This window comes from Phyllopteryx taeniolatus, chromosome 5 (assembly GCF_024500385.1).
Source record: "Phyllopteryx taeniolatus isolate TA_2022b chromosome 5, UOR_Ptae_1.2, whole genome shotgun sequence".
Lineage (NCBI taxonomy): Eukaryota > Metazoa > Chordata > Actinopteri > Syngnathiformes > Syngnathidae > Phyllopteryx > Phyllopteryx taeniolatus.
The window spans coordinates 32,613,895-32,635,333 of record NC_084506.1 but is presented as its reverse complement, the minus strand read 5'-3'; the positions used below and the strand labels follow the sequence as shown (position 1 = coordinate 32,635,333).

Here is a 21,439-nt window from a genome sequence, read left to right as displayed (position 1 = left end):
ACTGCTCTCTGGCTAACAGAGGGAGCGAGTCAAAAGAGAAGTACAGAGGCAGAAACCATAATGTGACAATCAGAAACCATCATGCAACAAATTGCCTGCCAGCTTTGGTATACTGTTTCTGTTGAAACATTTTCCATCTCGAGCAATTTCTTTCAGGCTCGAGTATTGTTGCCACACTAACAAACTCTCAACCTGCCTCAAATTCGAGTAGTTTTCTACAAAGGTCTTCGAGTAGCAGTACCAATGCTTTTTTGGGGGCATTGTCATCAGCCGTATAAAGAAATCCCACACACACCACGCCATAGACAATGCTACTGTATAGACCAGCATTGTTTGAATGTATAAGCTGCGCCTCGCCTGGGGTGCACCAGAGGACTTCAGAGGAGGCAGAGCAGCTTGAGGAAAAACATGAAAAGAAACTGGAACCTTCCTAAGCTTCAACTAAGTTCAAAGAAATATAGAAACCCCACAGTGATTCATATTTCCCCCAAAATATGTCTGACTTGAAATTTCTTGGCTTCGCATTCCGTTTTTAGACTGAAGGAGGGCGTTAAAGAACACATTCTGAAAATCCTTGCTATGTAAACACATAGGTAAAGCAGTAATAATGATATGTTCAATGTCGTAAAACACCGATATGGATAAAGTATAGAAAATACAGTCAACGTGTCACGGGCGTTCATCCTTCAAAAACTTTTGTATTGTCACACAAAGTCATTGATAAAATGATTACTGACTGTATCCAACACCCGGCACAAGTCTTGCTGAAACAGATGTCCTGTCGGCAAACGACTACTTCATTTTCACAATACATATTTTCACACAGCATTTGTGAAGTATGACGTTTTCCCAATACTCGGACATTCAATGTCCAGGTTTAGTTCCTAAAATTAGACAATGTAGCTGGCAAAAGCTAGCAGACTCTACTGTGCATCGTTTTAATGACAGGAAATAATAATCTGTTAAAGCCGGCTTGTTTGTGAGCGCTTGAAGCAAAGACCAAATCCATCACAGTCAAATCAATCACTGCCTTGGCAGTAGGATCCCCGGCCTTAATCGTCTAATATAAACACAAATTAGTCCGGAACACAAATGGAGACTGCAACCTGAGTTGTTATTTTCATGTAGACTCCATCATGTCCAATTCCATACTGTATTATATATGACCGAGATGGCAAAGCTCTGCGTGGTGCCGCAACGAGAACACAAAATGGACATTTTGAAAGCAATACTTTGATCAAATGATTTTCACAGTGAAAATCCACTGACAATGTGTGCTGCCTCTCTAATGTTTGGCTTGTAATTACATTATCATTACGGACACTTTGTATTCATTCATCATTGCCTTGTACAAAACGTTCCACCCACCTGACCAAAAATGTGAACGTCATAGCACCGTTTAAATGGGCAAGTCCATTTCTGGAAAGACAGGTGACAGGATTAGGACTGTAAACAAGAGGGCTGTTGAATATTGCCAGAGTTATGACAATAGCTCAAAATAAAAGTCCGAAAACTGAGAGTGAGGTAAACAGAATGTAAAAGACAATGGGGGCAACAAAAATAAATATATCGAGGAAAACTAAGAGTGGAGGAATAAAGAGAGAGAAACGATTTGGCTGCCTTTCTTATCGGTAAGCACAGAAATGTCAGAGCACTGTGACATTCTCTCCTCCAGCTTCCCGCTGCTGCCTTGCCATTACTATATACACACACACAGCAGCAGGCTGCGGCACCGCACAAATGCAAACACGTCGTGGAAGAGCACTCAATTCGCACATATTCACTCAACGGCTGCACATACATTAAACACAAAATGACTTGCCTTTCATAAAACTAATCTATACATACTGTACATACAGTAGATCCTTGGATGGCGTTTTGCCAGGCAGCACTGTTGAGGTTGTTTCTATTCACTGGGATCATAATATTGCCATGTAAAGTCAAGCGACTAAATCAGAAATGTCATTTTCACATTACCTTTTTTTTAATGTCGATTTTTAGAATCTATTATTCAATTTTCATCGGGCAGTTCGATTCGCTTCATTGTGTTTTGATTGTAAAATATCACTTTCCAGCGCCAGTCACAGGAGTCCATTTCTTTATGTCTGTGAAGGGTGGAGCCTCACACACTTCTACCTGTTGATTGCTCACACTGTAAACCTTCTTCTGTGCTACCCTGGAATGAATGGAATTACAAGAAAACTATGCTAATAATAAAGCTAAGGCAATTTCAAAAATCGGGCTTACAATAGTGAGTTTTGTTTCATTTTCTTTGTGTACTTATTTGTTCATGGTTACTGATAGTCAGAGGTGGGTAGTAACGTGCTACATTTACTCCAGTAACATTTTGGATAAATTGTACTTGTCAGAGTAGTTTTAATGAGGCATACTTTTTACTTTTACTCGAGTATTTATGTTAAGAAGAAACGGGACTTTTACTCCCTTAGAATAATCTTCATGCCGCTCGCTACTTTCATTTATCAATAATTGCGTGCGCAGTCTATTTTTAGACATTGGTTTTCGACTTCTGCGTCCGGCGCCGTTGCTCCAATCCACTGTGATTACCACAGTGCTGTTTGACTCAAGTTCACCAATCAAACAACACAAGAAAGTCACATGTCCGCACACAAAGTCTTCTATTGGTCTTCGCGGGCCAATCAAAGTGAGTCGTGACAGCCGCGCACAACTCGTGTTTACATTACAGACTACAAAAAACAACAGCTTTAACAGGCAGCAGAGTTTTGTCACTGCCCAAACTTGGATATTTCAGCCCACTTATAACCTGAGAAAACACGTTGCTGTACGTTGCAGATGTTTTTGCTGTTGTTAAACATACATCTTCTTCGGTACCTTCTGTGATTTGATTAAAAGTGCTCTCTTTCTCTCTCTCTCTCTCTCTCTCTCTCTCTCTCTCTCACAAAACTTTTATAAGCAAACCTCTCAAGACAATAGGCAACTATTGACCAGTCATATTTTCAGAATAATAAGATCATTGATTTGATGTGTGAAATGTGACGACAGACGATGAAAAAGAAAAGCACCCACATCTTTGCTTTACACTAATTGGAACTGGTTTTGCTATTTTTGTCTTTCTCTCTCTCTCTCGCTCTCTCGCACTCTCTCTCTTTCTCTCTCTCTCTCTCTCTCTCGCTGTCTCTCTCACACACACAAACCTAGACACACACACACACACGCACACACACTGCTTATGACACTGAAGAGGATAAGCGGTATGTATAGAGAATGGATGCATCAATGAATGGATTCAAATATTTAGTGTATTGCACTTAGTTTGTATGTCATGATGGCACACTCTAACTGCCACCATACCACCTATAAGCCCCTCTATGGAAATATTAGCTGGAACAATAACATGGTGAATTGTACTACTTTTCAGCACAGTCTGATGTGTCGATTACTTTTTTGTTTTTCTGTGAATCACATCAGACAAGAAGAGTTGGCCAGTACACTTTATTTTCAGTAAATCAGCAGAACAGAGTTCAAGGTGAATACCGAAGGCCTGCAGGGTCAATCAACTGATTTTGGTTCATTTTGTCATCAGCAGCATGCGGTGCACACATGACAGCTGAAAGATGAGTGGTACTAAAAAGAACAGATTTGAACAATGTATTGTTGGTGGCTGTAACTGCCAACAATGATTACCAATCAAATCCCAAAACCTTGAATAAGTTCGGTACAAAGCCTTTTTAGGTTATTGATGTGTTCTAATCCTCATAGCCCAAATTGAAGCAAAATATGTTTGTACAATGATCGGATCTGGGATAATCTAACATTAGCAATTTGTATACCTCAACTACACATTTACTGTATATAGAAATAATGAGATTTTCACAGGCAGACATTCACATACAAGACAGATGCCTTAATTGACTTGTGTTTTACTGCATAGCTGCAAAGTCAAGACATGATGTATGCATGAAGATTGCTGTAAAACCTTTCTGATATAGACTAAGGTACACTCAGACTGCATTTATTTATAGTCTCAGTTACAAGAGGGCATGGTTGTCACCCCAAAATGTAAATGGAAAGAAGGAGATAGGAGTGACAACACCTCAGAGAGCCATAAATGACACCACGCTGACAAAATGACAAAGGTATCTAAGTGATGGGGACTATATACAGTGTGAGGCCAAAGGCGAATATTTACAAAAGCGTCGTTTGCATGGTGATGGAAAATGAAGGGCATAGAGGACTTCATTTTTACAGTCAGTTAAACCATTGATGTGAGAGAGAGGGACTGAGAGAAAGAGAGAGAGAGAGAGAGAGAGAGGGAGAGAGAGAGAGAAAGACAAAAATAGCAAAACCTGATCCAATTATCCGCCCATTCTTAACACGGCTCATCCTGTCCATGTTCACAGGGCGCCGGAGCCCATCCTACCTGACTTCGGGCGAAAGGCCGACTACACCCTGAACTGGTCGCCAGTCAGTCGCAAGGCACATATAGACACAGACAACCCAATACAGGAATATCCATCCATTTTCTTTTCCTCATCCACCCTCGTGAAGGTCAGGGGTAACCGGAGGATATTCCCAAGGAAATTTACCAATATCGTGTTTGACCAGCAGTCTACCTTGTTGCCAGGATTTAGACGTGGTCTGGGCAGGCGTAAATTTAGACGGACTTTCTGCCCCCAAATTGTCATTCCGCCAGGTGCATCTTTTAGGACAACCGCAGGCGCCACGCTGCTCCGGAATGCCCAGCTTGGTACAGACGGCGCTGTCTATGAAAATGGAGCCCTTGAATTCAAGGGTGTGAATCGTTGAAGGATTTCACTTATAAATGTATTCATTGTGTGCCTATTATAGTGTGATTATAACATCAACAAAATCCAATACACCAGATATATCCTCTCTTTTCACACTTACAGTACATACTTTACATGTAATGTACACACTGGTAGGTTTCGAAAACCTAAACCTACATACTAAACATGGTAACTTACATCAATATTGAGGCAAGTTGAATTTTTCAGAATATTTCCCACAGTTTCAAACTTGCAGTCTCCATCTGGGACCAGAGACGCTTTTAGCAACTCAATCAATCTACTATCTACTACCAATGCAGTGGTACGCCCCAAGATTCCTAAACAAACTTTGATGGTTTTCCCCTTTAAGGCGCGATGTAGGCCAAGAGACCCTTGAGTCTTTCAACATGTCTGTCTTGCATAACGTGTAGGTCTCTTGCGGGACATGTTTGTCTCTGCGTTTTACTATTCAACTGCACGAATGGGACTTCAACACCATCCACACAGATTTCACTAACACTCGCTACTAAATCAAGAAGTCATCACCGGTGGAAATCATTTCACGAGGGTTCTAAGAATGTAAAAGACTGTGTCACCTACCTGTCGGCGATCCTTCGAGCACCTCTCCAGTGTAGCGCGTCTCTTTGAATAGGGGCCGGTTATCATTCTGATCGATGACAGTGATGACGAGTATCACTGGTCCCTCAACAAGATTTCCATTTAGGTCTGTGGTTGACACTTCCAGCTGTGAAAAAAAGAAAAATAATAATACATATAATATCATGGAAGGTCTCCTGTGTCCACTCTCCTGATAAAACTAACAAGCAATGTTTTAAACAATTGCCTGATTCACAGGGCTGCATTTAGTTATATTTATTAGGTATTTACCTGGCACCATTAGGTCAGACCATGTGCTCTTTTGGAATAGTTTGTCATTCCTATGCTTACGTGTTGCTACTACATATGGCAGTTACTGCAGGAATGAATAATTCTGCTGCTGATAAAACTATAGCGTGTTTGGCTGCAGTGAGGTCACGGCTATCAACACAATTCTTGCTTCTAAAACTAGCTAAAACAGATGCCGTTGGAACGTTAAAATGTAATCATCAGTTTGATCATTTCACCGTGTCTCTTGAGGACTGTGTTATTCATTGCAAAGATAGGGTACTCTTTCATTAAAAGAGGTAACACATGAGGCCTTTTTCCACCCCAGACAAATTGCCAAGATCGGATCAATCCTTTGAGTTAAAGATGCTGAGATTGCTTTGGTGACATGCAGGCTGGATTATTGCAATGTGCTTTGATCAGGTTTGGCCCCCCAAAAAGCTTTTGAGGTCTTCAGTTTGTCCAGAATGTGTCAGCTTGTGTTTTAACTTGGTCATCGAGGTACGACCATATTACCCCTGTAATGACTTCTATTTACTGGCCCCCTGTTCACGTTAAAGCAGATTGCTTTTGTGCTGTTGAAACGCTATACAAATGTAAACAGTCTAGTGCACCTATATATGCGACCGAAGTTGTGGATATCCATGTTCCCACATGGTTGCTGTGCTCGGAGGGGAGCTGTTTGTTCCGAGGTCAGAAAGAAGACATTTGGTGAAAGAGCCTTTTCCTTGTGAGCACCATCCCTCTGGAATGGTCTTCCTCTTGACATCGGGCAGGCCTGCTCGAGTGAGAAGTTGAAAGCAAAACGAGACACCCTTGTTACGTTGGATTTATAGCTGGTGCTCTGTTTTTAAGTCTGTTTTGTGTTTTGGTTTTTATTCATGAAACCGTTTATAGTTTGCTTTATTTATGAAATCGTATTTATTATGTCAATACTTTCAATTATCTGCATTAGTACTTGTACTTGTTTTTACTTGTCTGTGCAGCACTTTGATTAAAAGTGCTCTATCTCTCGCTCTCTCTCTCTCCATCTCTCTCTCTCTCTCTCTCTCTCTCTATACCTATATATACCTATGATGATTACTAATATTATGATTACTGTATGTAGTGTATTGCTTAATTGCTCACACTTGTTTGAAAAACAAACAAACAAACAAACAAACAAACAAAAAAGAGTACCAGGGTTTTGCCACTGCACATCTTTTTATTCATTAAGGTGATTATAATAGCATTCGTTCAGATACTTGGCACTGATTAAAGTGGATTTTTTTCTGTCTACATTTTGTTATTTTATAATGATAGAACAAAAGCAAGTTGATTTTCACAAATGTGGATGAGAGCACTACTGGAGTGCTGTTTATCCACTTAGAAGAGCATCTGGTGAAATAGATTTTTGTCAAGCCTTCAAGAATATCTTAAATTGATGATAATTAAGATCGACATTTTCGCCCATGTTGAGATATCAACTGCACAGAAAATGCGAACATAAAATACTGCATGTACCGTTCATAGTGTTGCCCGAGTTTTGTGTGCACCCATAACAACTTTGTAGCAGGACACGCAACAATAAATATAATGTATTGCAAAGGGATACAATTAATTGCCTGTGTGAAAAACTGTATTCACCATTTATTGTGGGATCCATTTTTAACTACAGATAATTTCACAGTTTGAACCCACACTTTATGACTTTCATGATCAATCCAGTTGGGAGATTTAAATAATTGATAGACTTAGGAAGCATATGCATAAAAATGCAAAACAGCTTTGAGACACACTTCTACATATTGCAAGTGTGCTGACGATCGGTAATACGCTCGGTGCATGTTTGCCGAAGAATGCTCCCCTAAAAGTGCAGGGAAACACTGAATTACTTCACACAGAATGTGAAGAGTTGTATTACTCCGAGGGCTCTATTTTTGTGACTGCCGTAAATCTGACGAGGCACGTGGCGTTACTCTGCACAGAGGCGGGTTGGTAATTGTTGGTGTTGGCTGATGAGGGCGCAATCACAGCCGATTTCAATCTTGTCCAATCAAAGCGCCTCCTCTCATTCCCTTTCATTTTATGTGGCAAGTCGAAGCTGTGAAGTGGGCCCTCGAAGACCACCCCCACGACCCCTGATAATTCGTGTGCCTCCCTGTGCTGGCCAGTGGGATGATATAAAAAGTATAATAATGCTAATAATAATATTAATAACGCATTCAAGGAATTGATTTCTACAATTATTCAGAGGTTTTGATGCCCGCTGTTCACATACTATATGTATGAATGGATTACATTTGACATCCACCACACGTCTGTGAACGTCAGAATCTGTCTGCCTGTTCCCCAATCAAATTTACTCAAATTGCGTTAGACCGTCAGTCTACCAACTGCACTAGACATAGACATGTTTTCAGCAGGATCGACTTTCTGCTACCAAATTGTCATTCCGCCATGCGCATGTCAAAGGACACAGCGCCGCCACGCCTCAACACCCATCTTGGTCTGCTAAATTAGCAAACACACGCAGCGGGCCTTGTGCTTGCACGAAAATCAGGACACTCCAGTTTTGGTCTCAGCCGCAGATACACTGTCTATGAAAATAGGAAATGTCTTCATTACGGCAGAGTATCTTGGTCAAGGCTACAATGTGGACAAAACAATTGCTGCTTTAACACAATTGTGTGTATAATATATTACTACATACTACACACTACAGTAGTACTGTTGCTATGCTAATTGATAACTGATCTCTTTACCATATCAAAGTTATCACTATTATAAACAACTTATTCATGATTTCATCCTCAGTCGGCTTGACTGCTGCAACTTTCTTCTAACTACAGTAACCTCAGCAAAAAGAGCAATGAAACACTCCGCATTGTAACGAGGACAAGGAGGAGGAAGCACATTATTCTGCTCTTAAATCTGCTTCGACTTAGTTACAGATAGATTTTAAAGTGCTGTTACAAGTCCACAAATCACTTAATGGTTTAGGCCTGGAATACATCACTGATAGGTTTAAAGGTAATACACCAAATAAGACGTATACAAGTAGATCAATTGAGTCAGGCCGGGTAATTGTGCCCTGAGTGCAAACTAAACTCTAAACTTGATGACACATAATTTACAGACAGTTTGGACCCCATGCCCTGTCAGAAACTAATCTGGCACATTTGCAATTTTGAAATGCGCTTTCCACTCAGTAACTCATTAGTGGACATCCAGTATTTTCTGCACATGATATATATGCATATTTTCAATTGCTTACATGTTCCAAACAAAGATGATCGAATACTGTATGCCAGCTAAAGCATATGAAATATATCGTATATTTGGCGGCACAGTGAACATCTGGTTAGCACATGTGCCTCACAGTTCTGAGGACCCGGGTTCAAATCCGGCCTCGTCTGTGTGGAGTTTACCTGCTCTCCCCGTGCCTGCGTGGGTTTTCTCCGGGTACTACGGTTTCCTCCCACACTCCAAAAACATGCATGGTAGGTTAGTGGAAGATTCTCAATTGCCTGTTGGTATGAATGTGAGTGTCAATGGTTGTGTGTCTATGTGTGCCCTGTGACTAGCTGGCGACCAGTTCAGGGTGTACCCCGCCTCTCACCCAGCTGGGATAGGCTCCAGACGCCCGTGACCCTAGTGAGGGTAAGTGGGATGGAAAATGGAGGGATGAAATGGTTTTATCAATTAGAATTCCCTCTTCTCATATTTCATGTTCTTCAAGTTTTTTTGTTTTTTTTGTTGGGGAAGATGATTGCCTTACATTTTTTATTTTAGATTGTAGCTGAAAAGTCCATCCATCTTTCCATTTTCAACACCGCTTATCCTGGTTAGGGTCGCGGGGCATTGGAGCCTATCCCAGCTAGCTGAAAAGTCAACAAAGCAATTATAGAGTGGGCAAGTCAAATTTTTCATTAGCATTGCACCACCTTCTCAGTCTTTCCTCTTCCAATCAGTTATGCATGACCTCACACACCCTCTCTACCATAAGTTGCCCCACTGCACATTATCACCTTGGAACTAAAAGGCTGTGGCACACATCCACACAAAACCTAGATAAGTGTATTGGGTGCATAGTATTTTAATGTTCATTCTGTCCCTTTTTCGCCTCCCTATTACTGTGCCTTGAGCAGGGTACTGACAACTTCCAACAACTCCCAAATGCAACCCAGGTGCCAGAAGAAGGTCTATTTCTCCAGATTGTGTCATAACTAGTAATTATTGGAAGCGTTTGCACTGATAAATGTACGTAAACGCCAATAGTTATTGTCTAAGCAATTACCAGCCTGAGTAGATTGATTAATTCAAATAAATTCAAATTTTAATTTAATTACATAATTCAAGCCAGACATGAATGGACGCTGTGAAGGACTATGGATTATGCATCTGGAAGCCTTTCCATTGCACCCCACTGTCATCTACTCGTTTTCCATTTCGCTCAGTGTTCATCTCCCACTGTGGCATTGAAGTAGCCACCCTTTCCTCCTATTGCTGTGGAGGTGAATTCAAGGGGATGTGTCTGCCGGTTGTTTTCTTAAGATCCCTGTGAAACCGCTCGGAGGTAGCTGCTATATGAATACTACTCATCACCTCCCAAACACTCCTGTGGCTCAGTCTTTACCAGCAGCTGGTGTTCCACCATGTAGAAACCTACTTCTGCTTTTCAGAGAGTGCACAGGAGAGAGAGTTTCTCTTTCCTTTTAATTCTCAATTCCCTGCCCTGGACACAAAAAGGGAGATTTAGTTTTTCTTCACGAAGCAACTCCAGAAGTGTGCCCAAAGTATGCGTACGAAACTTCCCACACAGAGTGCTGGATTTATCAAGTTGGACCTCCGCATGGGGACATGAGTAAATTTACACACAGCTCTGACCATGCATACACACGAAACCTTGTGGTACAACAGTGAAACTACAAATACAACACACTAGGAAGGTCACAAAAGTCCTCCGAGTGCACACCCAGCTCCTGTCGTCCCAAGGACTGGTGGCCCCAGGGACATTTTAGCGGGAGATTGGAGACGTGGCATTTTGCAACCAACACTCGGCCGAATCAGGCTGAGTTGGATGCAATCATTTTCCTGGCCCCAATTTACCCATATAGATATGACCAACGAGTCGAAATTCAACAAAGGTTTCCCAAACATATAATTCTATGAAAGCATCATCACACAACAAATTCAGCTCCGTGAGCAGGAAAGGATTTCATTCAATAAACGCACAAAAAATCTGCGATCCACATCGCCTGGAGGAACACACAACCCATTCATTCATTCATTCATTCTACAGAATAGCTCCGTGGATGTGCGCCTCCATGGGAGTTGCCATTGAGGATGACGGGTCCCCAATAATACAGTACTTGTAATACGGGTATAATCCAGTTAATTAAAGCTTATTCTTGTCTGTGGCCCAGTTTTTTTGTCATTGAGACACGAAGCACGTGAACTCCCACTTTTTACCCTAAGTGCGCCTATGTGTGTGACGCACCCCTTTGCCCGGCCACAATATCCTTTTTCAGGTAGGGAAAATATTGACCAGCACTCCCCATCACCACCGCCCCGTTGACGATTGGTTTTCGGCGGTAAAAAGTGCCCTGAAAGTAATAAAAAGTGCTGAGCCCTGTACTGTGCTCGGACACAATAACCTTGTTTAGGATTGGTAGATGCTCAACTACATACCCACAACTCATCACCACTACACTTCCCCTCGCTGATTGGTTTGTGGGATTAATTTATTCAATCAATTCACCCCCACCCCAACTCCCGCCCGTCGACGATTGGTTTTCGGGCCCAAATGTACTTAAAAGTGCCCCCAAAGTACTGTGGTCCCCCACTTCTAAATTTGTTCCGCCGCCCCGTTCACAATCTCTTCAAAACGACTGCATTAACATTTTACATTGAACATAATTTTACAAAAGTACAAACTCTGTTCAGAGAAATTAACAATCAAATGAAAAACATTGTGCGGCACGGTGGCCGACTGGTTAGAGCGTCAGCCTCACAGTTCTGAGGTGCGGGGTTCAATCCCCGCCCCCGCCTGTGTGGAGTTTGCATGTTCTCCCCGTGCCTGTGTGGGTTTTCTCCGGGCACTCCGGTTTCCTCCCACATCCCAAAAACATGCATTAATTGGAGACTCTAAATTGCCCGTAGGCATGACTGTGAGTGCGAATGGTTGTTAGTTTCTATGTGCCCTGCGATTGGCTGGCAACCAGTTCAGGGTGTACCCCGCCTCCTGCCCGATGACAGCTGGGATAGGCTCCAGCACGCCCGCGACCCTAGTGAGGAGAAGCGGCTCAGAAAATGGATGGATGGATGAAAAACATTGTCTCCAGCGATAAGTGACTGTCCCTTCTTGCACAAACTAGATATTTTAACTAGACAGCATGCTATTCGTAATCTCGAAATGCTGTATGTCCATCATAAACGGAAGACCCCCTACATTAAGGAAACTTGTCAAGTCATGGCAGCTGTGGATTCATTCTAAAGTAGCATAATGACCACTTGGAGCCCAAAAAGCCATGACATGACATCTGTGAATTCCCACAGTGTTGAAATGACACATACATAATGAGACCTGGTGCTGTGAAGATGAAATACTAGCTGTTTGGCGTAATCCATGTGTTAGCGCCCATTTCTGAATCATAAAATTGGAAAAGTGTATGCCTCCGTGATCCCATTTGTACTTTGAAAGCCTGTGTTTATCGTTTTGTGCCCGTTTGAAGGTCGCTAAGAATATTACAGTGATGGTAAATTATAGAAAGATGTTTATATGCTCATTAGCAAAAAGATTGCTTCTTAAGATTGTTTGTTTTATGCACAAATTTCTTTTACAAGTCTTATCTAGGAGATTCTTATCTAAAATCATTCATTCATCACATCAGCAGAAAAAGATTCCAATGGACTGCAAACGAAGATAAAAATAGCTATTCTTGGGATGGGGGGAGGTTGAATAAAAGATTGGGTAGGAAGTAAAACAATGAAAAGATAGAAAAAGCATAACTCTTTCATTTAGCTGGCAAAATAAAAATATATATTTTTTAAAAATCCCTCTTATAAGGGTTTTGGAATTGACACCAAGGTTCCCCTGGTGTATCGTGGCACCAAGGTATCTCTTTTAAGGTCCAGAATCATATTTTGTCTGGTCATTTTGGTCATTTTGTCAGGTTGTTTGAACTCACAGTTGTTTTATGATGTTGGAGGGGCAAAATATTTTTGGTCAACGTCCGAATTGGAGAACTGCCAGGATATTTAACTTAACTCCAAATATACGTTCTCATGTACATCAAAGCTCTTTATAGTTTATGTTTGGATTAAGTCAAGTGTAGTCAAATATAAAGGGTTCTACCTTGGGTGTGGAAGGTGACCTGATATCAAAGTTTCACAGAAATGTGCAGTTCAAGACCCCAAAAATGTATTCCTTACTTGGAACCAAAACTTATTCAATTATGTATTGTATTGTATCACAGTATATGTCAAATTATAATGAGAAGCTATTTATTACAACAAACAGCTTCGAGAGCATGTCGATGTCAATGCCTATATTTAAACCTTCCTCTGACAATTGGCGACCAAATAAAAATGACTGCGCTACCCATATCGGGTCCTTACCCTAAGTACAGGTAAGTACAATCCTGATTTGATTCATATGGGTTTAACTCCCTGTAAGTTTGACAATGCTTGAATATCCAGTGGTCCACTTCAATTCAAATGTGAGGTGAATGTGGCCATCAGTTAGTGAAGCAGATGATGCGGTGAGGGCTTTCACAGCTCAAAGTGATGGTCAAGATGCATAACCTCGCAGTCGGTGAATAGGCCAAATTTGTAGGATGAAGCTGAGCAATAGGCCTCTTACTGTTTAATCATGTTATCTGGGTGGATGCTGCACAGCAGTGTGTCTGTAGGGGGGTCTAAGAGGGTAGGACAGTAGGAGGGTGACAGTCCCTGGAGTTTGATGAACTTGACTACAAGGCAAGATTAAATGTTTGGAAGCTTTGACAAAGATGTCAAGTGCAATGTAAAGCTGAGTTTCCCCAAGTGAATACAAAGTATGACTGACTATACTATTCATAGAGCTGTTAAGGAAATGGATAGAGAACTGAGGTGCAATTTTAGAAACAGAAATGGTGCAAAATGAATGAATAAATAAATGAATGTTAGGGGTGTAACAATTTGTTTAAGCAACGATTCAATTCGTGTCAGAATTTGTGGTTGCCGATTCGATTCAAGGATGATATCGGTTCATTTCGAACGATATGATCCAAAACGATTCAGTGGCTGAAAATCAATTCAGTTACTTTTTAGCCAAAAATACATCCGGTGTTACTGTGAAATTTATGATTTATGTAGCAAAATGATTTCTGCGTCTTTCCATGTCGCCGGTACTTCCTGCAAGTCCAAGCAGCGTTGAAATAGTTTTACAATGATCTTATTTCGTTCGTTCCCTCCTGCTTTAAGCATTTCAACAGAAATTTCAAGCAGACCACTAGCTTTTCCGGCCTTAAGTGAACTCATAGCATTTTCAACCTCTTCATTCAAGATACATGGAACTGGGTCTGCTTCTAGCGTTCCAGTAATCATTCGGTGAGGGTCGCCGTATAGGTTTGTATCCAATTCTTTAACTCGTTGTACGATTTCTTGGCGGCTGTGACATATCGTTCCATCTTCCATTTTCAAACCCAAAAATATTTTCTCGTGGCGAATTAATGCACGTTTTACGTTTTTTATTCCATGTCCGACTTCAAGCGTTCTCTGAACAAGCCGAACGTTGTAAGTTCTCAATTCTTCTCATATCCTTTTCCGAATCGTCTTGCACAATTCAACATATTCAATTTTGTTGATAATGCTGCCCCTTTTCTTCATTTCTCGTCGCTTTTTCATTAAGTCGAGAGGAGCTTTCGATATTCTGGATGTTGTCGTCTTTCTCGTTGATGGCGCTACTTTGTGTCCAGTTTGAACAATTCCGTTTACAATTGCGCTGTTGTGTGTTGACAGATATGTGTCTTCCAGCGTTAGAAGAGCTTTAAAGCGATTAGCCAAACGTATTTGAAACACGTCGCTTCTTTCTTCAATTAAGTTTAATTTGGTAAGCTTTCTCTTTAGAAGTTTCTTTCGTTCAAGTTGGCAGTTGATTTGCACTTTGACCCGAACCAATCTGTGGTCACTTCCAATGTCAAATTTGCTTAGGGTGGTGCAATCCGTAAATACCCCTTTGTCGTTGGACAGGAAGTAGTCTATGATGCTAGTGTTACCTTTTGGGGCTTGTCCACTTTCTGTTCCATTTCTTGTTTGAGAACGAATTGATAAAGTATAAGCCTTCTTGTTCAGTAAATTCGAGTAAACGTTCTCCTCTTTCATCTCTTGAAACTATTCGAAAATTGTGCTTCAATTGACTATAAAGATCCTCGTAAATGCTTCCACCTCATCGTCGGTGTGGCTGAGGGTCGGCGCACATATTTGTATCAATTGAAGCGAGTAACGCTTTCTAATAGAGATGGTACATGTGGCGATTCTAGCGGAAACATTTTTGATGAAACCAACTCCACCATTGCGTCCGCTTTCTGATCCTCTGTAATAAAATAGATGGCCATTATCGAGAGTCAACATAGCTTCATCTTTCTGACGTATTTCACCAAGTCCAATTATTTACCATTTGATGGCTTCTCGCTCATGTTGTAGCTCTTCTAATCGAGAATTGTCCTTCGCACGTTGAGCGTCCCAAAAATAAGATTTTGTGCGTTAAGCCTAGTTTGCTTCTTCTAAAGATTGTCCTTTGGTTTGACTTAAAATGTTTGTTGGAATAACCGTACTCTGGTCTAGCATAGCCAAGTCCGCTGTCCGTAAGCAGCCATAATTAACCCGGTGATCCTTAGCACCCTCTGCCGTCAAGCTTGTCTGCCCGCTGCCGTAGGCAGCGGCTCTTTGGCCTCGGGGAAATGAGGGCCGTGTTTTTTGTTGTACTGCCATGAAGAAGGAATAGGCTCTAATCTGCCATGCCAGCCCAATGCGTGTTGGCAGATTTCCCAAACTTAGTCCCGTAGTTTTACCTACAATTAAGCCCCTAAGCGACGACAACGTTGGGCATTTAGGTATATATATATATATATATATATATACACGAATAAAGTAATAGCCAAATGTTGTCATGAGAGCATCATGACAACATTCTGAAAAAAAAGACTATTGCAATTATGGTTTCCACAGGTCTGTTTGCCCTGCACCTACACACGACCACAGGTGTGAGTAGTGTTTATTTGTGTGTGTTTGTGTGTGTGTGTTGTGTGTGCTGTGCTTTATCCATGACCACATACAGGGACTATGTGCGCACTGTGCCTATTTCCTTGTGTGCAGGGCAGCGTATTGTGAACTCTAAATAACAGCAAATTATGGACCAGTCAAGCAGAAAACAGGAGAGGGATTTCGACAAATATTTGCAGTTGCAGCAACTACAAAGGGAGTGGGCATAAAATTGCCATGTATAACAGTTGTCTATTATTGTAATTCATGAGGAATCAAAATTGAAATGTTTTCAATGCCTAATGGATGCCATATACTGTACTGGACGGTAGTCCTCTTAAAATATTAATCTAGTCATAAAAGCCAGGGCGCATACTATGTAGAAATGGAAAACCATTCACACACACACACACACACATACACACACACACACTGTCACTGAGTGGGAAATTAACTCATGTGTCCTTCAATGTCAGGTGAGTGGACCGCTGCACCATCAGTGACAAGGAATTTTCAACTTTTTTAAATTTCTATTATTATATTCACGTATTCTAGAAAATTTTGGTGAGTACATGGCAAGTTTTTATTTTTTATTGACAGGAATCATTCTGGTCAGCGTATGGTTCAAGCAATACTTCCATTTCTGTTGCTGCTTCATTCAGGTAAGGTGGCTTTTGTGACAAAAAGAAACGGCAGTACATAAAACAGATTTTTTTAATTGGCCCAATTCTCAGTTGATCTGTTTTTTTTTTAGAATTAGAAGTATAGACTTACATGTCCAAAACAGTAAAAGTAAGTAAAAGCTTCCCATTCACAATGGCATGCAATAAATTATTCATATTTTATAGCTAATAAAACACTCAAAGCTGCTCTCTACAAATTCAAAAATGCAATTATGTAAAACAGATAAGAGTCAGAGGAACAACAGTCAACCTCCATAAGTATAATCTGAACATAATATGGACTTTGCTGGAAATATTGAGTAACTAAAGGTAAAAATATGAGCATATTCAATTGATAGCCTTTCACAAATCCTTTAAAAGTCTGGGATATTTCAGACCTCAAATTCATGTGATGGTTAAAAGAGATTTTAGAAACGAGAGCCACATGATTTTTGTGAGTGCATCCTCTCACTGCATGGCATGGTTTGACAAGCGGGTGCCTCTTAGATCTGCTGTCAAAGGACATCACAAGGGAGGATGACACTTTCTTCTCAAATACCAAGCTGAAGCATGGAATATTTAAGCATCTTAAGCCTTTGCAAACTCACGCTACAATTTAAAAACTTCAATAAGTCAAATAACATACATACACACACAAACACACCTACTGTATATTGGTGTCTAAATGTGTGTGTTCTGACATTGATAGCAATGCGGGGACCGCCACCACTCTCGAACAAGCCTTAATATGCTCCGCTGGCTGTCCGTGGACTTTCCATTCCACGTCCCCATTAAGAAGGGAAAATAAAGACAAGCAGCAAACGATCTCTCTGGGCGATGATGAAGCCTGTGGTGGGGAACCAAACCACACACGGCGTAACGACCTATAACCTGAGCAAAATGAAAGTTTTTGTTTGCAAAAAGTGTACAGTGTAAGAATCATAAAATGATTTGACGGCGCGTGGCCTGTTAGTGGCAGGCTGTCCACAGGTTGCTGGTAGAGTATATGACAAGCGAAATCATTGTCTGTACTGCAGGCGGCCGTTAGCCAAGATTAGCCGCCACCTCATGACTGTTCACGCAGACCGCCTCGCCGTCAAGACGGCCGTGCGTCACCCGAAAGGTTCCTCACAGCGGAAAAGGGAACTAAGGTGGCTGATGAACCGCGGGAATTATGCGCACAATTTTCGTGTTTTAAAGTAAGTGCGAGCTGATTTCGCTCATGCACCTGCCGGAAGATTCAAAAGTAACTGATGATCTCCATTGTCCATTATCTCCAAGTACTGTGTGGGACTTTTTTCCAGGAGATCGCTCTGGCACCATGTCCCGTACTGCCCGCTCAAGCCGGGTACTGAGCCGTTGTGTCAGGGTAGGAACAGAGTCCAATCACTCCACGCCTTCACCAATCACCCACAACCCTGAACTGGTCGCTAGCCAATCGCAGGGCACATTCAAACAAACAACGATTCACACTCACATTCACACCTACGGGCAATTTACAGTTGTCAATTAACCTACCACGCATGTTTTTGCAATGTGGGAGGAAACCGGAGTGCCCGGAGAAAACCCACGCAGGCACGGGGAGAACATGCAAACTCCAAACAGGCAGGCCCAGGGATTGAACCCCGGTCCTCAGAACGGTGAGGCAGACGCTCCAACCAGTCTCCACCGTGCCGCTTCAGAAAACCAATGTCGGTAAATACAGTACAATACAGACGCTACATCCGTAAGTGCAACTTGAACCTCTACAATGCAAAGCAAAAGCCATTTATCAACAACACCCAGAAACGCTGCCAGCTTCTGTGGGCCCGAGCTCATCTAAGATGGACTGATGCAAAGTGGAAAAGTGTTCTGTGGTCCGACGAGTCCACATTACAAATTGTTTTTGGAAATTCCGGACGTCGTGTCCTCCGGGCCAAAGAGGAAAAAAAACATCCGGACTGTTATGGACGCAAAGTTCAAAAGCCAGCATCTGTGATGGAATGGGGCTGTGTTAGTGCCAATGGCATGGGTAACTTACACATCTGTGAAGGCACCATTAATGCTGAAAGATACATCCAGGTTTTGTAGAGACTTATGCTGCCATCCAAGCAACGTCTGCCTTATTTCAGCAAGACAACCCCAAACCACATTCTGCACGTGTTACAACAGTGTGGCTTCGTAGTAAAAGAGTGCAGGTACTAGACTGGCCTGCCTGCAGTCCAGACCTGTCTCCCATGGAAAATGCGTGGCGCATTATGAAGCGTAATATACGACAACGGAGACCCCGGACTGTTGAACAGCTGAAGCTGTACATCGACCAAGAATGGGAAAGAATTCCACCTACAAAGCTTCAACGATTAGTGTCCTCAATTCCCAAACGTTTATTGAATGTTGTTCAAAGAAAAGGTGATGTAACAGAGTGGTAAGCATGACCCTGTCCCAGCTTTTTTGGAACGTGTTGCAGCCAAAAAATTCTAAGTGAATGATTATTTGCTAAAAACAGTAAGGTTTATTAGTTTGAACATTAAATATCTTTTCTTTGTAGTGTATTCAATTAGATATAGGTCGAACATGATTTGCAAATCATTGTATTCTGTTTTTATTTATGTGTAACACAACGTCCCAACTTCATTGGAATTGGGGTTGTACATTAATGAGGAAAAACATGAACTGAAATGATTTTAGCGAATGGCTGCAATATAACAAAGAGTGAAAAATTGAAGGGGGTCTGAATACTTTCCGTACCCACTGTATGTATTATAATATGTATTGCTGGGGTTAATATGTGCTACATTTTCAACTAGATAGCATTCTCCAGGTAACTAACCACATATAATTATCATGATCTGAATTACATAAATTCACATATTTAACTGTGGAAACAAGATGACTATTTATGGCTTCATACTTCTTTCCTACAATGAAGCCAATTACACTTCGTATTAGCTAAATTCATCCTGACCAAAATTAAATGTAAAATCTAATACCATCTTCTTTTCTTCCCAGTTTCTCGGACGATAATAATAATAAATAGATACAATTTTGACCACTTACAAATGGAAATACATTTTACATTCAATTCTCTTTAACATGGTCTCAACTGATGCCAATCTGTGTTTGTTCACCCGCAGCAAATAATAATAGCCTGTAATAGCACACCTTTTATCTTGCGTTAATCCCTCAGTGATGGCGTTCTAAAGTTAGGCTGTAATCTTCTTACATTTATTTCCAGCCTGATCTCAAAGAGCATAAGCAAACACCGATGTTAATACCATATGAAGTGGTGAAGACACCATATGAAGAAACCACAAAGCTCAAGATGTGTTTTTACAATGCCTGACGACAGACGTTAAAGAGGAAAATATTCGTATTACAAATAGTTGGCTTTCTGGACCACATGTACAATTAAACAACCAAGAAAAGCTTTTGTTAGTTGCTATTTCTGTTAATACTGTTCTGAATGTTGAGCCACAGACGTAAAAGTGGGGCTAAATCAAATGACGCCACAGTAACTTTGTCTGCCCATGACTTCCCTCATGACTTGGCGTTCCGGTGCAGTGAGGGTGTGTCCCTGGAGATGTTGGTGGAAGAAAAGTCGGTTTAAATTTATGCCTGTTCAGACCACGTCCAAGTTGTGGCAGAGGGTGGACCACTGGTCTATTGTGATTTTGGTTAATTTGATCGAGGCACAGGCAGACGGGATACTTCAAAACTCTGCACACGTTAAGTTGCCAGCGATCATCACCAGCTTATTCTGTATCTCGGGTACCTGCTCACATTGGGCCTCATTCACTAACAGCACGTACGCACAGATTTGTGTGTAAATTATGCATCCTCACGTTTGTGATTCATCAAAATGTTGGTACTTGAATTTAGACGTATTCTGTGAACGAATGTAGAACCTCTTCAGAACGTGTACACATGAATAATGATCATCTTTTGAAAAAACGTCAAACACAAGATGCACAACGTATTAAAACTCGTCATTTCTAAAAAAAACGATCTACCCAAGATGCACAACATATTAAAACTACAGTCATTTATAAAAACAATCATAATCATTTTAACCATAATAACTTAACTAATTTGCAATTGAGTTGACTAATGTCTGAAATAACCGTGAAAAAGACACTCCTCATCACTTTTACACGTGTTCCATTCAAGTGCACTAACTGTTTGCATGGCCGCTGGCTGTCTGCGTGCAGAATGAAACGAAGGGGAAATGCGATCGGACCACTCGCATTTCCTCATTTATTCAAGGCTTCATGCAGTTAATCTTTCAAATCCTTATAACGACCTGATTTCTGATATATTTTTCCGTGATTTTGCATGCATAAATGTAATGTAAATTGAACGATTCGCACGCACACCTTTGCAGCATTTTCCTGTGTAATACTTATTCCTTACTATGTATTTTAACAACGTATGCAGTGTTTGTACATTCTCGGCTTTCTTTTTTGCAATCGATGTATATGTATGTTTTATGACACATTCTCTAATTAAACTTTGGAATGAATTAAAAATGATCAACATGATTATTACCCCGCCTGTGTGGAGTTTGCGTGTTCTCCCCGTGGCTGTGTGGGTTTTCTCCGGGCACTCCGGTTTCCTCCCACATCCCAAAAACATGCGTGCTAGGTTGATTGAAGACTCTAAATTGCCCGTAGGTGCGAATGTGAGTGTGAATGGTTGTTTGTTTCGACGTGCCCTGCGATGTGTACCCCGCCTCCCGCCCGAAGATAGCTTGGCTAGGCTCCGGCATCCCGCGACCCATCCCGTGAGGATAAGCGGTAAAGAAAATGGATGGATGGATGGATGCATGAGACGGATGCCCTTTTATAAGGAAATAGGGGTGCATTTGCAGATCGCGAGCATGAGCTTGCCATTTAGAATGAATTGTGATTCACTAATTTATAC

The 21,439-nt window shown here is 41.3% G+C and overlaps 1 protein-coding gene across 1 annotated transcript in view; it reads right to left on the bottom strand.

Moving 5' to 3' along the window:
- Positions 1 to 21,439, bottom strand: part of cdh13 (cadherin 13, H-cadherin (heart)) — a 265,858-nt gene that overhangs the window by 115,167 nt on the left and 129,252 nt on the right. The window contains exon 7 of the mRNA XM_061775059.1: positions 5,367 to 5,511. Within this exon, the coding sequence (XP_061631043.1) occupies positions 5,367 to 5,511 (145 nt within the window). The remainder of the gene's footprint in view (positions 1 to 5,366; positions 5,512 to 21,439) is intronic.